The sequence below is a fragment of the Bradysia coprophila genome, assembly GCF_014529535.1.
Source record: "Bradysia coprophila strain Holo2 chromosome IV unlocalized genomic scaffold, BU_Bcop_v1 contig_84, whole genome shotgun sequence".
Classification (NCBI taxonomy): Eukaryota; Metazoa; Arthropoda; class Insecta; order Diptera; family Sciaridae; genus Bradysia; species Bradysia coprophila.
This window is the reverse complement of record NW_023503376.1, coordinates 812413-827545: the sequence shown is the minus strand read 5'-3', so window position 1 is coordinate 827545 and position 15133 is coordinate 812413. Positions and strand designations below refer to the sequence as shown.

Here is a 15133-nt window from a genome sequence, read left to right as displayed (position 1 = left end):
ACAAGTTAAAAGCTTTTATTTAAACCCTGGAGATACTAGTCCCAGAAAAGTAAGTTTGTTCATTTGCAAGTGGACTTTCAAGATTATCCACATTGTATAGCTCGAGTTGGAAGAAACGCTATTCTAAGAATCTATCAAAAAAATCGCGAATTTCCTGATCAGATTCTGCAACTTCGTAGTGGCAATCACGTAGCCGGCCATTTTCTATTTCTTGGATGCTATCAATCTCTCATAACTCTACTAATATCTTACCGCGAGATTATGCGACAATAAATTTATAATTTTCGTTTAACCGATTCGTCAATTCGTCTGATTGTATTTACGATCGACATTCCGAACTACATTCTAAGCCTTGAATTATGATGGAGGTGGACTTAATCCGCATTATAAAACGATTCGTTTGTTGAATTGTTTTGCGTATAATTTACAATAAAATGGATTTTGTGTTGGTGTGGAATAAGTAACAAAGGATCGTACGGTGGGAGAATTATAAGAAGTTACATTTTCAACAATTACAATCCAATCGACGTTATTCATACCACATGCGATTTACACGTTATGATACATATCCATACGTAAATGGTGTAACGTTGGTAATGCATGTGGTGGAATGAATAGCGTCGATTGGATTTTGATTGTTACTTCTTATAATTCCGAGACTGTAACTGGAAAATTTATTCGTTTCCTAGTTTCGCTGTGAAGCTAACGAATAATAATTAGTAAAGACATATTCCTCAACAGGTCCTGTCCGGCCGAAGGGCCGATTGGATAGCGTCAAATGAGATGTTTAAATATCAGAAGCAATTTCTTCGTGGAGCAGCTTCTTTGGACCGATAAAATTAGTTTTGTAGATCATTTAGCCCGATTGATCCATTGATTGTGCTCTAGATTAGGGCGTATCGAATTTTGAGAATTTTAAGGGTCGCGATAGCCTGTGTGCGGAAAACGTAGATCATTGAAAACTAAGTCCAGGCATATGGTTGATGGATCCGAAGGTGCCCGGGAAGAAGTCCCACCGGACGACTTTAACTTTCAAATGGTCATAACTCGGAAAGTTGAGAGTATTTCTGAAAACAATGTTCTAGCAGGATGTAGAGCGTTAAAAACTCTACAAAACTGCCAAAGAAACCGATGGTCCAAAAGGTGTGTCTGTCGAGGTTTTCTAACATCGAAAGTTCGACATTTTGGTTTTTGACTTTTATTTCCTGAGAGACAAATTATTAACTTTAGCTTTTGGCATGAGGTTGTAGAGAAGGTCGAGTACTACCATGTAGCACATTATATTGACACGGTATACCACGAAGTTCAACCTTTTGTAAAAATATCGAAAAATGTGTATTTGCAACGAAATCGACTTCTTACTACTGTTCGTGGGTCAAACAACTAATTAAAACGATTATTTGTTGTTTTTCTCACAAATTTCACTTTCTCAGATTTTGTAGTACAAAATGTGCTACACCGAATTCTTAAATATTTTGTAAAAGAGTTCAGCTACTGTTATGGAATATTATGTGCACTTACCGGCCAAGGTTACCTCGACTCAGCAACACCGGTTACAGCGTCTGCAATGGCTTCGTGGGCGACGTGGGTACACTTAAAAAGTCCATTCAAAAATGTTGAAAAAGTGGTTTCGGATGGATAGCCGACCGGAACAATGCCTAGTGTACTGGTAGTACTCGACCTCCTCTACAACCTCATGCCAAAAGCTAAAGTTAATAATTTGTCTCTCAGGAAATAAAAGTCAAAAACCAAAATGTCGAACTTTCGATGTCAGAAAACCTCGACAGACACACCTTTTGGACCATCGGTTTCTTTGGCAGTTTTGTAGAGTTTTTAACGCTCTACATCCTGCTAGAACATTGTTTTCAGAAATACTCTCAACTTTCCGAGTTATGACCATTTGAAAGTTAAAGTCGTCCGGGGGGACTTCTTCCCGGGCACCTTCGGATCCATCAACCATATGCCTGGAATTAGTTTTCAATGATCTACGTTTTCCGAACACAGGCTATCGCGGCCCTTAAAATTCTAAAAATTCGATACGCCCTACTCTAGATTGCAATGTGAAATACATACTACAATGCTACATGCGTCGAAAACCGTATTTTTCATGTTTGAAGTACGTCTTTCGACGCCCTCAGCATGTGAAATCCATTATTTAACTCGGGATAAAAATGAAAAGTCTCGTTTTCGTGTGTTTATTGACATTGGCTTCGCCTCGGATCAACAAAATTCACACGAAAACTTTACTTTTCATCTTTTTATCCCTAGTCATGTAAAATACTATTGTTAATTTCCTTCTGTCACGCGGACTTACATCACTCTTAAGTATAGTTTCCACTTAAAAAGAGCACTCCATTTACATGACAGTTGTAAAATAGAACAAAAGAACTGTCACGCAAACGGATTGGAAATTGAATTTATTTCAATTTTTTACTCCGTTTACGTGACAGTTCCTTTGTTCTATTTTACAACTGTCATGTAAATGGAGTGCTCTTTTTAAGTGGAAACTATACTTTACACATTTGCACAGGCAGATGAATAAAAAGGCGAAATTACAGTTACAGTCGGCGACTTGGAAATAAGTGGTGCAGTCGGCTAAACCGTTTTGATTGTAAGAACGGATAAATTGAAACAAATTGACTCACTTATTTAAAGGTCGTCGACTGAAGATTTTAGCGATGCTCTCACTTGATTATGAACTGAATGGATGACAAAACCGAAAGACGCACTTGACTACAACGATTCGAAAATGATTTTACAGTTTAGTTATTGTATCACTCTCAATGTTTTCTTACACTGCCACTCACATGACTGAATTTTCTCAAAAAAATGTGTGTTTACGTTCTGGATGATGAAAATAGTATGATTTGGTCTTTTACGTGAAGTGAGTTCTTCTTCTACCTCGTGAATATGTCCACGCTACCATCATATTCACACTATACTCACTAATTATCACAGTCAACTATACGTGCTTGATACTAGAACAAATCTTGAAATGCACCGACTTCGCATTCAGCGAAGTCATAACATTCATTATAATGCCGTCTGTAATGGATAAGATAAATTGATTGTCGTTACCAATGATTACCTTTTTTTTTAAGTGTAATTAGCAACATTTGCATAAATTTGTTGGCAATTCGCAAAATCTAAAAATATTTCCAGTTTCAGCTGCTATTTTGTATTTGAATTGTATGCTCAGCATATTAGAATACAAGTAATCAATCAGATAAAATTAAAAATAAATAACACCGGAATTAGCATCAATCAGATATCTCGTTGAAAAACCGAACTAAACTGGAAGTTTCCATGCACTGAAAACTTTGAAAAAAAAAAAAAAAAATTGCCACAATCCGAAATTCAAATAATTTGTCCAGCAGGTCTAATAAATAACACATTTTTTGTCGATCATAACATCTTGAGTGTCGGTTAGATTCCTCTGAACCACATACCGATTGTCCTGCTAATTATGACGTTATGTTGATCATTTGATCGAAAGCAAATACAAGCACTTTGCCGAACATGTTAACGTTCTATTTTTATGACGGTGTAGCAACAATGCTTTCAATTTAGAATTTCACAATTCGTTTTACGTACACGTCGTTAAGAATTCTTTCCTATTATGACCATGCCGAGACAATTTGTTCGATTTCTAATTGATTTTAGCGCCGCAATACCTCTACCAGGACCAAGGTTGTATATGAACAGGTTACGCCGATAACTGGGAACGTTTTGGCAAAATCTAATGATTACAGCAATTTAGAAAGTTGAGGTACATTTTTGAAAAATAAATTAATTTTTACCAAAAATTAGATCTGACCTCTTCGGATCACCGAAAAGCTAGATAGAGGCAATTAATTTGTAGACTTAGGACCTACAAACTAGGACAATTTTTCAACTCAAACTGCATTTATTAAGAGGCTTCGAGCGTTCAGTTTGGAAACGCTACCACAAAATAAAGAAAAATTGGCCATGTACATTGGCCGTACATAAATCTGAGAGACAAAGGTATGAAAACATAAACTCACGTCACGAATTATGACCACGTTTGACCATAACAAAACAATATTCTTGTTGTAAATCATGTCCGGAGCGATAGCGGAGGACTTGACGCAGTCTAATCCCCAAAAAAAGAACGAAGAAAATGTATGTGAGAAAGACTTAGCTACAGCTTTTTGTGACTGAAATTCAAGTTGAAAAGCTTTTCATCTTGAATTTCAGTCACAAAAAGCTGAGGGCATTTAATCCGAAATTTGCGAGTAAAGAATTTTCAACTAATTAACTATTGACAACTACAACAAAAAGCTTACAACTGAGGGGAAAGAACAAAGAAAAAGATTTCAATCAGAGTGAACAGAAGAAAGGAAATTTTTAAACAGAAATACAAAAAAAAATGTTAATCCGGACAAGAATCCATCAAAGAATTGACTTCCGCGTTGACGTTCTTTCGTCAAGTTTCTACAAAGCCTATAGTCCCAACTTTACTGAAAATAAAATCTACCAATTGTACCAATTAATTTGTGCAGCATACCAACGATTGGTACGACTCACCAAATAAATTGGTACATTGTACCATTTTGGAATGTTTATTCCAAATCAACAGTAAAATTGGTACGTGGTACAAAAAAAGTTTTCAGTGTTGTTCAAATGTTCTTGGGAATACGATGAACATCTGTCGTCGGAGTATGACGGGGCTTATCGAGAAACATCTTCAGAATTTTATTTTGTGCCTTCAGCCATTAGAAAAGGTTGCAAGCTTTTCCTATGGCTCAAGGCACAATCTAGCCAGACAGGTGCATCGTATGACAAACTTGGCCTAAAAATCGAGCCTAGGACGAGCATAGTAGTTAACAGTCTATAAAGTCATGGTTTGAAACCTTTGTCACATTCGGGCCATATTGTACACATCTACCTACCATGACTTCGTTTTATTTAGGTTTAGGTTTAGGTTGATAACTAGGAAAATCTTAAATTTTTAAGGGCTGGTTGTAGACACTGTATCGAAATCGAAAATATCATGTTTATTGAAACGTCTACAATAAACTTAACATGCGAGGGATGCTGCACTTCTTGGAATTACTGGGACTAAGCACGTGTGAAAATAATGTTTTCTTCCCGGTATCCAAATCCGATTTCCCGACTTTTACCGGTATCCACTAAAATTCAACCAAATTTCCCGGTAATAATATTGGTATTTCCCGGTAAAATGCTAGGACTTCCCGGTAAAGAATATTTATCTTCAATCTTACGAAAGCACGTACCTATTTAGATCATTTTTAAGGCTCCTTTAAGGACACATATGACATTTTCATCATAATTTTTCGATAATGCTGACAAACAATGTTTTTCATCAGAAACACGGGAATGGAGCGAACGAAAGATTTTGTGAATAAATTCTTTTATTTCGGATGAATTAAATCGTACTTTACAAAGAAAAATAGCACGAGCGGAGCGAGCGATTTTTTTTTTTTACTAATAAATGTCCAGACGTTTGAGTTCTGTTCCTTTGAAATGACGCGAGTACAGAGGAAAACGTATATTGACTGAAGCAACATTTTCGAAATGAAGAAAACCGATTGAAACTGAAATTTCGAGCGAAGCGAGCGACGATCACTATTACAGTTCATTGAAAAGGTTTTTTTTTCCTACAAAGGATCTAGATTAGTTTCTTCTTGTAAGCTCACCTGCTATCTTCTAATCGTTTTAACTCATAATTCCTGTTCGATTCCCATTTATTTCGCTATTTTTACGATTTTCAAGTGTTTCAATCAATTCTCGTTCTCTTTTGCAAGGACCCATTTTTTGGTCAATTCTCGATTTCTGTCCATTTCTCGATTTCTGGCCATTTCCCGATTTCTGGTCATTTCCATATTTCTAGTCAATTCCATATTCCTAGTTATTTCCCGATTTCTGGTCATTTCCCGATATCTGGTCATGTCCCTCTTTCTAGTAATTTTCTCGATTCTTTTGTCCTTATCATTATTTCTTACCGCTGGGCCAGGTAGATTTCCCGGTATCCATTTTTTCGGCAAAAAAAAATGCCCGGTATCCTGGATACCAAGGATACACATTATTTGCACACGCGAGACTAAGTCGTATGCGACTAAATGCGTATAGCCCTAGGATAGCTAATTTCAATTTAGTTTACTTACTCCACTTAATACCATTCGATTAAGACCCATGTGGCCCAATTTAGACCTTTTTATCCATATTAGATTTGGAAAATTCAGTTCAAGACGTTAGGCACCCCTTGGTAACATGTCTATAAAAATTGTAGGTATTGATATAGATGTGTGAGGTGTGGATTCTGTCGAAATAATTTTCCTAAAGTGTTTAAAATCGATTGCAGATCTCAATTTCTTTGGTATTGGACCCAACCGGTAAACAATTTGTATGAAATTAGTGTACATTGTTTACCGGTTGGATTCACTAATTTGTATACATTTATTAACGATCGGATTTATTATTTCTATTGCTCGCCGTCTCGACGGTACCACCAACTACTCTTTGCTCTATCATAGTTTCAAAACCCCTCAGTTAAAAATTCACAATAAGATCGCTACGATCCCTATCAAGTAAAACATAGATCTAGTGAATTCAATCGTTTATTCGTGAGAATTTCACCGAACTATTTGTATCTCCGACAGAAACTTTCAGACACTATGTCTATGACGGCATGATAACAGAAAACGTGTTTAAATCTGTCCATGATTGGTATGCCCAATTATTTTGTTCGTTTAGAAAAAAGAGTGGAAAAAAAGTACAAAAAAAGTTGTTTTGGATTCAGTTCGGTAATTCGATAGGAAGTTTTGTGGACTGAAAAAAAAAAAATTCAATGCCGACAAGTGCTATCTGTGACAAATCACTCGTTTTGTGTAACTCAGTCCATATCAAAATTGGTTTATCATCAAATAAAATACTTGAAAAGGTCTAAATCTGTCTTCTGTCGACTACTGTTCAATCTCTTTTTTTATCTGTTTATATTTCCAGAGATTAGGTGTGAATATATGTTTACGTTAGTACAGATACCTCATGTTAATAGTAATAATATAATGTAAGCATGTGGCACTTGTTTATTTTCCGTTTTAATTATATTTGAATTAATTCCGTGGGAGACACGTTAAGTACAAAAATTGATTTTATTATTTCATAAATTGAAAAATAAATTATTTTATGGAAAATCTGCGACGCTTTTATGCAAATATATTTCAGCGGAGATATTTACTTACATTCTTCAATCATGATAGTTGTTCGTATCGAGTCTTTTCGTAAATATTGATGGGCTCTACGAACAATACTCAATTTCTCAATTTCTAGTGTTCTATGAATGCCAATTGTAACAAATGTTCAAAGATCGACGAATAAAGATCTTGATTCTTAACCTTTGACAGACATTAAGCTACAGGGCTGATTTTGGAAAAATTTGTTTGCTTTTGCTTAAATATTTCAAAAATTTGCTGGAAACAATTCAAGCAACTTTAGATAATCAATTCTCCAAAATTAATCCCTGTTCCGCATACTGTTCCGCACACATATATTTTCGTTGTCTAAGCTTTGTTTCTATAATTGTGACAGTTGAGATCAAAAGTCGGTCTATTCCATCTGTCAAAGTGACGTTTTAAACGTCAAACCAAATATTTTTAGCCAAATAATTACAAAATCGTTTATTTTTCTATAAGTCTATTCCACTGATAGAATTGAGGAAAAACAGCGACTTTTTAACTATTTGGCAGAAAAATTTTGGTTTGACGTTTAAAACGTCACTTTGACAGATGAAATAGACCGACTTTTGATCCCAACTGTCACAATTGCTATCTTTTATTGATTACAAATCTTGTACTTCATTTGTTTAAACATACTTTTTGCTTTATAAAATCGCATCAGTCAGAGTGTGTCGTTTATTATTCCTGTCGTCGTGTTTAATAGCAGATGATGATAGCCGTTGTTATGCGTATATTTAAAAGAATTGCTGAATAAAGAGCCAGTGCACATTTTCAATTAAAATTGTGTTCCTTGAGACCGCGTATGCATAAGGTTAAAACCATGATGATATTTACATAATACAAACACAGTCACATGATAATCTCTATGTACAGTACAAACGTACACATGATGATGTTCCGATGCACATATAATAAAATATTTATAGCGTCACTGTACTACATCATTAGTGAAGTCCAGCTCACAAAAATATTTGTACATAGAGTGTTATCGTTTAAAATTATCTATTTAAGAAAAAACGTCATCACCGGCCACATAAAACCGTACTACAAATTGTTCGATTCGATCACAACAAGGTATCACTTTGTATATGTCTTACCTTATTCGGTGTAAGCCTTAAATCTTTATCGGTTTTATTTTTGTTGAAATTCGATTTTCATTCTTAAATCTCTGCCCACTGTATACCAGTTGAAAATTTTTATAATTTTTTTTTTTGTTTTTCCGAAAAGTGATAACAATAACTGCTTTTTTCGACATACCAAGTGATGAGTGTGTGCTACATTAGAAACAAGCATTCAGTTTAGGGTTATCATCCAAGACGGTTGGATGGTGTCGGAATAACAAAACATTTTTTTTAATTGAATTTATTGTTCGTTTCATTGTTTTTTTTTACTTCACTGAATTGTGTGGTTTCAATTTGTACGAAAGAATGGAAATTTGGTTGACATTGTGATGGGTTAATAGTACCTAGGATATTTATTTTCGGTCAACAGAAAAACATTGCTTAGAGCCGGTTTTGTGTTTCATTGACAGATTATTTACAAAACTTTGATAGAACATTATACATATATATATGCAAACTCACGTGCTCATGTTGAAAGTGAAATCTTGAATGAAGTTATCGTTTCAGCTGTTTAAATTTTCGATCATTGTTTAACTACAGACTTCAAAGGTTGATTAAATTTTCAATTTTTTGTTTGTCATACCGTGTTTTGTTACAGACTCTGTATTAACATTTAGTTGAACGTTATCAATTGGACTCTATATACTCATAAACTACGAATTTTTAAATAAGAGAAAAGAGAATGGGAAAGAACAGCCTTTTAGAGAAAATAAAATTCGGTAACAAAGATCTATACAAATCGGTATATTCTCTTGTTTCTGTTAGCGAGGTGACTGAAGGTGCGTTGGAAGTATGGCGCGGTTTACCGGAAATCATCCGACAAGATCCCAGTCTGGCGTCATTTCGACAGGAACACGAAAGATTGCATGGTAAGTGGAAATTCGTTTGTTTTTCTTCTATGTTTAAGTGAATTCAGTTAGTGGTGGAAACAGGAACATTTCTTGTACAACGAATAATCAGATTAATTCTCATTCTCAATTACTTGACTACTGTGTCTGCTACTGTACCCTCTGCAAACTTCATAAAAATAGATATGAAGACACAATATAGAAACGCACCGAATATGTACCAGGCATGAGCGCCGCCGAAAATAAGCCGCCCATCAAGCCGCCGCCGGCCATTTTTGAGCAAGCCGCGCCGCAGCCGAGCCGGTGCCAAAAACACGGCTCAAGCCGGCTTGAAACGGCTGGAAAATGAAATAAAGATTTCGAAAGGTGAATGGGTGAAATAATTTTGAAAACCGAGATTCCTGTTGATCCTAAGCAGCTCAAGTACTTTTTGAATTTTTTTTTACAAAATTAAGAAAATTTTGAAAATTTTCTTGAATTTTCATGAATTTTCCAGAATGGTATATTACGTCCTCGCTTCTAAGTTTGTTGTTTCGGCAAGTATGACCTTTGCGGAACGAGCCGAAGGCGCACAATCAGTTAATTCACAAATTTGAGAAAACTTTATCGATCTTTGCGAATTTTCTCGATTTTTTTTTCTTTTCAATTTTTACTTGATTTTCGTGAGCTTTCGATTTCTTATCGAAAACCATTTTCTTAATGAGTTAAATGAGTGTACCGGAGCATGATTTTCCATTTAGTTCAAGTTTTGAGGCAATAAAACTTGACGTGTTAGTGAACCTTAGACTTAGAGACTTGCTTGTAACAAGACCAGTTCCACTTGCACTTTGAACAACCTAATCTACCTACATTTTCGCTTTCCGTACAATTTCATTTTCATGCTTACTAGTTCATTTTCCATGAATTTATGTAAACGTTTTTATTTTGAAAAAAAAGTTAAAAGGAACCTCCAGCCGAGCCGTTTTAAGCCGGCTCAAGCCGACTTTTTCGCCGCCGCCTAGAAATTTTTTTCGGCTAGCCGCCGCCGAGGTTTCTCCGTCGGCGCTCATGCCTGATATGTACCTGTTTCAGGGCGAATTTACCGGTTTCTTCCGGAACTGATCGCTGCTCGTTAAACATCTGTTTCAAGCATTTTTATGATATCACAGTTGGTGTTATGGGTCCCAATAAATAAAAGAATTAAAAATTCTTGATAAGCTTAAGTTGGTTGGTTGTTGATGTTAGAGTAAAGACTATTTTTAGGCAATTACAAGTTTAGTATGTTATAGCTGCTACTAACACGTTAATTACGACAAAGACATTCATTTATGTACTTAGTCTGCCCAGCTAGGTATTAGCGCCGCTCTACATTCTCAACGCTTTAAGAGACTATCGGTCAGTTGTAAAATTCAATTGGGACACTGATTTCGTACTTAAGCCACCGAACACAATTTGATCGAGTTCAAACAAACCTGTTGCACGGTTTTAAACTACATATTCGTGTTTCAATTCTTTGATCTATATATTCAACTCATCAACTCTGTGCAGACGATTTTAATATTTGTCGATGTTAGCGTTGACATTAGCGAGCATAACCTTGGCGAAAATATCGTCTCAATCAGCCATCAGCCGTTATTTGTTTAGTTATTTTTTGTTGTGCCGTTCGTTGATTAGTTGATTAGACATTTCAAATTAAATACCTTGGGAATATTTCTTTAAACAATTACATTTTCTAATCACCACATCACCATATACATATTAGGTGTTGACTTTGTTGACTATCTTCGACATAGCGCCTTTTAGTGATATGATTTCTACAACAAATTATTGTCACGCTATGACATTATGATATATGCCCACCCAGGTATATCCCAAAATAATTGTCAAATCATTTTGGCGATATTTGGGCTTGATAGACGTTGTGCTTGTTTTCCGAAAATGAAAGCAACATCAATTAAAGTGAAGCGAGAAGAAACAAAGGAGGACGCATTTGTTATTGTACAATTTGATTTCCTAATCCTTATGAGTTGCTCTGGCCACTAGAGCACGTTTTTTATGGTCTAAAGTAAAGCCACTCTCTTGGTGAATGTTTAATCTCACCCCTGCGCCTGCGTCGAGCTTTTTTTATGTCCTGCAGGCCCCTTGAAAAAATGTAATTTTCTTTTGAACAAAAATCCTCGAAATCAACCAACAGATGATCACCAGATCTGTGCATCGTGATCTAGACCGGACAAATCTCATCACATTGTGATGTAACTCTTGGGTTGGATAGTTTTCTGATAAATTGTAAAGGCCTAGACAAAGATTATACTGAGCATAATGAGGGGTGTGCTTGCGAAATAATGTTTAATGCGCATGCGTTCCTTTCAATGTCATATAGTCTCTCAACCCATCTGCATCATCAATTCGTTACCCATTTCGATTAGATTATATCTGAGAACGCCTGATATCGAGTTTTATCAACAATTTTTTTTTATCGAAATCAATGCACGCGTAACATGAGGTTTTAATTTTAAAAGTCATGTCAAACCTTCATAAAGAAACAAAGTAGAAAATCGGTTGTTTTTTTGGTAATTGGACTTAAATTAACCAGTCTAGTATTAAACCTGTCACATACGGCATGCATATTACCAGTTTTACTATCTGATCTATTACTTCATTTGATCGAAGATTTTCAGAGATTGAAATCTTTTACTTCATTTTTTTGAACATGCTTTTTGCTGCTATATAAGACCTTATTAGTCAGAGTTTGTCGTTTATTATTCCTGTCGTTGTCGATAACAGATGACAACCGTCTGTAACAGGTTAGTAAAACTTATCCTTTTACCTCTTCGTTGAACAACAGATAACAAAGTCATGCTGTAGTAATCTTCCAAGATCAATTCTTTAAATGTAAGATCACACGATCAACGATCGAAGAAAACTGTTTTCTAAGCAACAGGTGCGATTTATCATGATATACGTTTCTAGTCGTTGTCCAGCAATCCACAAAGTGCTCAACATTTTTACATCGAATCACTTATCAGTAACGGATGATTTTTCGCTAGACAATTGTCTAGATATTGAATGTTGTAATTGATTTATCACACGAAAAGTAGAACGTCATTAGACTGATTATCACGTGGTACGTGACCCAATATGATGATTGAAATGGCAACCGCATCGCAATCAATAACATTCAATAAATCAATCGTCCCTCATAACTTGTTATCTATTTCAAAATGATCTACGGAATGAAAACTATCTGCAAGTGTAACGCAACATTTTTAACAAAATCGAATTTTCTTGGTTCCGTTTCGTTCTTATAGAATTCACGTCTTCACCGCTTCTTCTTGCTTCATATTAAATCTATTTTACATTCACAAAAACACACATATAGATCACAGCGGTCCCCAATTAAAGCATTGATAAGAACCACCAAACGTACCACGTAATCTTTTGCGGTTTTTATTCTTATCCTTAACGGTGATGGATGGTCAGATGATATTTAGCTGAGCTTTGTCGATAAGATAGAGCACTAAAAACATGACAAATTTCATGTAACCCATTCCGGAGCAATGTCTGAACATTTTAATTAGAAAATGGACGCTGCCGACGTTAATTGAGATTGTTGTACTTATCCCATGTACATAACATCGGTCTCTTTAGTATAACTCGTATCACTGAACTAAGCTTAATGGAGTCAACGAATTTAAAATGATGTCCAGTAAAATCGTTTACAAGATAACCTAGAGCTGGTGGAATCTGAAACCGCTACATGCAGTTGAATGAAATTCGTAACTTGTTTGAATAAAAAATCTTAAACCATCGCCGAAGTTTCACTAAGGCTTGATTTCCACTTACTAAAAAAGTACTTCGTGTAAGAGACAAAATTGAATTTTTCCATATTTTCTTTGGTTACTTGACAACTCGCTCTCTTACGGCTCTCACACGGAGTACTTTTTGTTGAATGGAAACCATACTTAAGACCATGCTGATAACACAAAATGGTTCATGTGCTTGAAAAACGGTTTCACACAGAATTCACTGCGTTATCATATATATCTGTATACGCTGTGGCATTAACGATGCATTTGCATTTGGTGATGTAAACAAAACAATCACAGCACGTACAATATTATGGTGATATTGACCAATAAAACTGTTACGTACACACTCATATTGACGGTTTTTCAGTTCATAGTCACTATTTAATATGAATGCATCAACAGGCTATACACTGAGAGAAGTGTGAAGTTACGTGGCATTGGGGGAACGTTTGTTTTGTCAATCTTTTGCTTGGAGGAATTTTCTATCTGATTTGAGAAAATTGCATCATTTTGCTGTTTCAATAAAATTTAAGGCGGGCGTAAATTTCCCAAATTTTTTTAAAGTTGCATTACAACGTGAGCTCCAATAAAGTCTCTAAAAGATTTTCCTCTGTGTATGCAGTCATACAGTGATTAGTATTATAGTTTATAGCCTCCATCACCTCAATATAACCCAATTTTCATTCGCAATAGTATTTTTAGATATGCGAGGATCTAAAAATAAATTCGACTCAGTTCGCGTCGAGGAGACAGATATTTCTGAGAACAATTATTTTTATTGATAAATTCTTTTGCCGAATATTTAATAAAATGGATTGTAACACTTTGTTAGAGGTGATATTAACCTGTTGCAGACGGCAAACATATGACCAGTATTATTATCGGGTCTATTACTTCCATCGATCAAAGTGTTTTATTCGGTTGATTTCAAATCTTGTACTTCAATTATTTTAACATGCATTTTATTATATGAATGACTTCATTACCCATTGCTTGTCATTATTTTTGTCACCGTTATCGATAACAGATGAATAGCCGTATGTGACAGGTCGGACTCTCTTTTCAGTAGCTGTGAATTGGTTCTCCAAACTTCAAGTTTCAATGTTTCAATTAAACTCCGATAGCCGAACGTTGAGGAGGTCACGCAGATCTTATTAGATCTTTTCCATACAAATAAACTTACCAAAATCATGTCCGGAGCGATAGCGGAGGACTTGACGCAGTCTAACTTCCAAAAAAAGAACGAAGAAAATTTGTTTGAGACGCGGCAACTATATATAGGCGAGAATTTAAGTTTCTTTCCTTTGGCCTGTATCACCACAAATCCTATTCTATCTTATTCGCGCTTCAAATACGAGCAAAACGAGCTATCACTCGACTATGTAACTTTAAAATTGCCGGAGATACATCGTTTTGAAGTTGGTCATTTTGATAGAGAATGCACCAAATTAACGTTTTCCAAACAATCAAAATCTTTCAACTTACTCTGTATGTTTCTATCTATCTGTCTATCTGTCTATCTATCGACGGTCGATCTCGGAAACTAGTCAGCCAATCTCCATGAAATTTTGCAGGAACCTCAGGGTGGGCATAAAAATGAAAATGTGATACGCCATTACCCCAGGAAAAACCAGAATTTTGTTTTATTGGCCTCGAAGTGGTTTCTGAGTGTGGTTTTCGAGGGTCGGGAACGTGTTTTCGGCTGTAGCTTAGCTGTATTGAAACCTACAGAGGCGTGCGACCCATCAAATGAAAGGTATTCGTAACACGATTCGAACAAAAAATAATTAGATTCGTTTGTGCTAGAGTGATTAGAGTGGCCAAATTTTGAGCTACTCGAGCGTAGGATGAAAGGACTAATATTTTTTTGGTTATGAGAGATAGAGAATTACTTTCTTCGGCAAAGTCTCACAGTTTTACGAGTAGAACAGAGGGGCATATGTGAAAAATGTCGAAAGTTGGAAATGGGTGGGTCAATAAAGTTTTTAGAGGTATTTCTTGAATGGTAGCAGATAGAGAGTTACTTTCTTCGGCAAAGTCTCAGAGTTTTACGAGTAGAAAAGAAGGGCATTTGTGAAAAATGTCGAAAGTTGGAAACGGGGGGGTCAATTGGGGTTTCGGAGATATTTCTTGAATGGAGGCAGATAGAGAATTAC

The 15133-nt window shown here is 35.6% G+C and overlaps 1 protein-coding gene and 1 long non-coding RNA gene across 4 annotated transcripts in view; one reads left to right on the top strand and one right to left on the bottom strand.

Annotated features, from left to right (window-relative positions):
• The window catches only part of LOC119072713 (P protein), a 49392-nt gene that overhangs the window by 23704 nt on the left and 10555 nt on the right, over positions 1 to 15133 (top strand). For 2 of the 3 annotated variants that reach the window (XM_037177986.1, XM_037177985.1), the window contains exon 2: positions 9107 to 9210. In XM_037177986.1, the coding sequence (XP_037033881.1) occupies positions 9107 to 9210 (104 nt within the window). Of the gene's footprint in view, positions 1 to 8310; positions 9211 to 15133 lie in introns of those variants that run through there. The other variant, XM_037177984.1, reaches the window with a different exon arrangement.
• On the bottom strand, positions 473 to 3812 carry LOC119072715. Its single transcript, XR_005086911.1, has 3 exons — positions 3801 to 3812; positions 3413 to 3414; positions 473 to 665 (listed from the first exon to the last, which is right to left on the bottom strand). It is a non-coding gene; the product is annotated as an uncharacterized LOC119072715 (long non-coding RNA).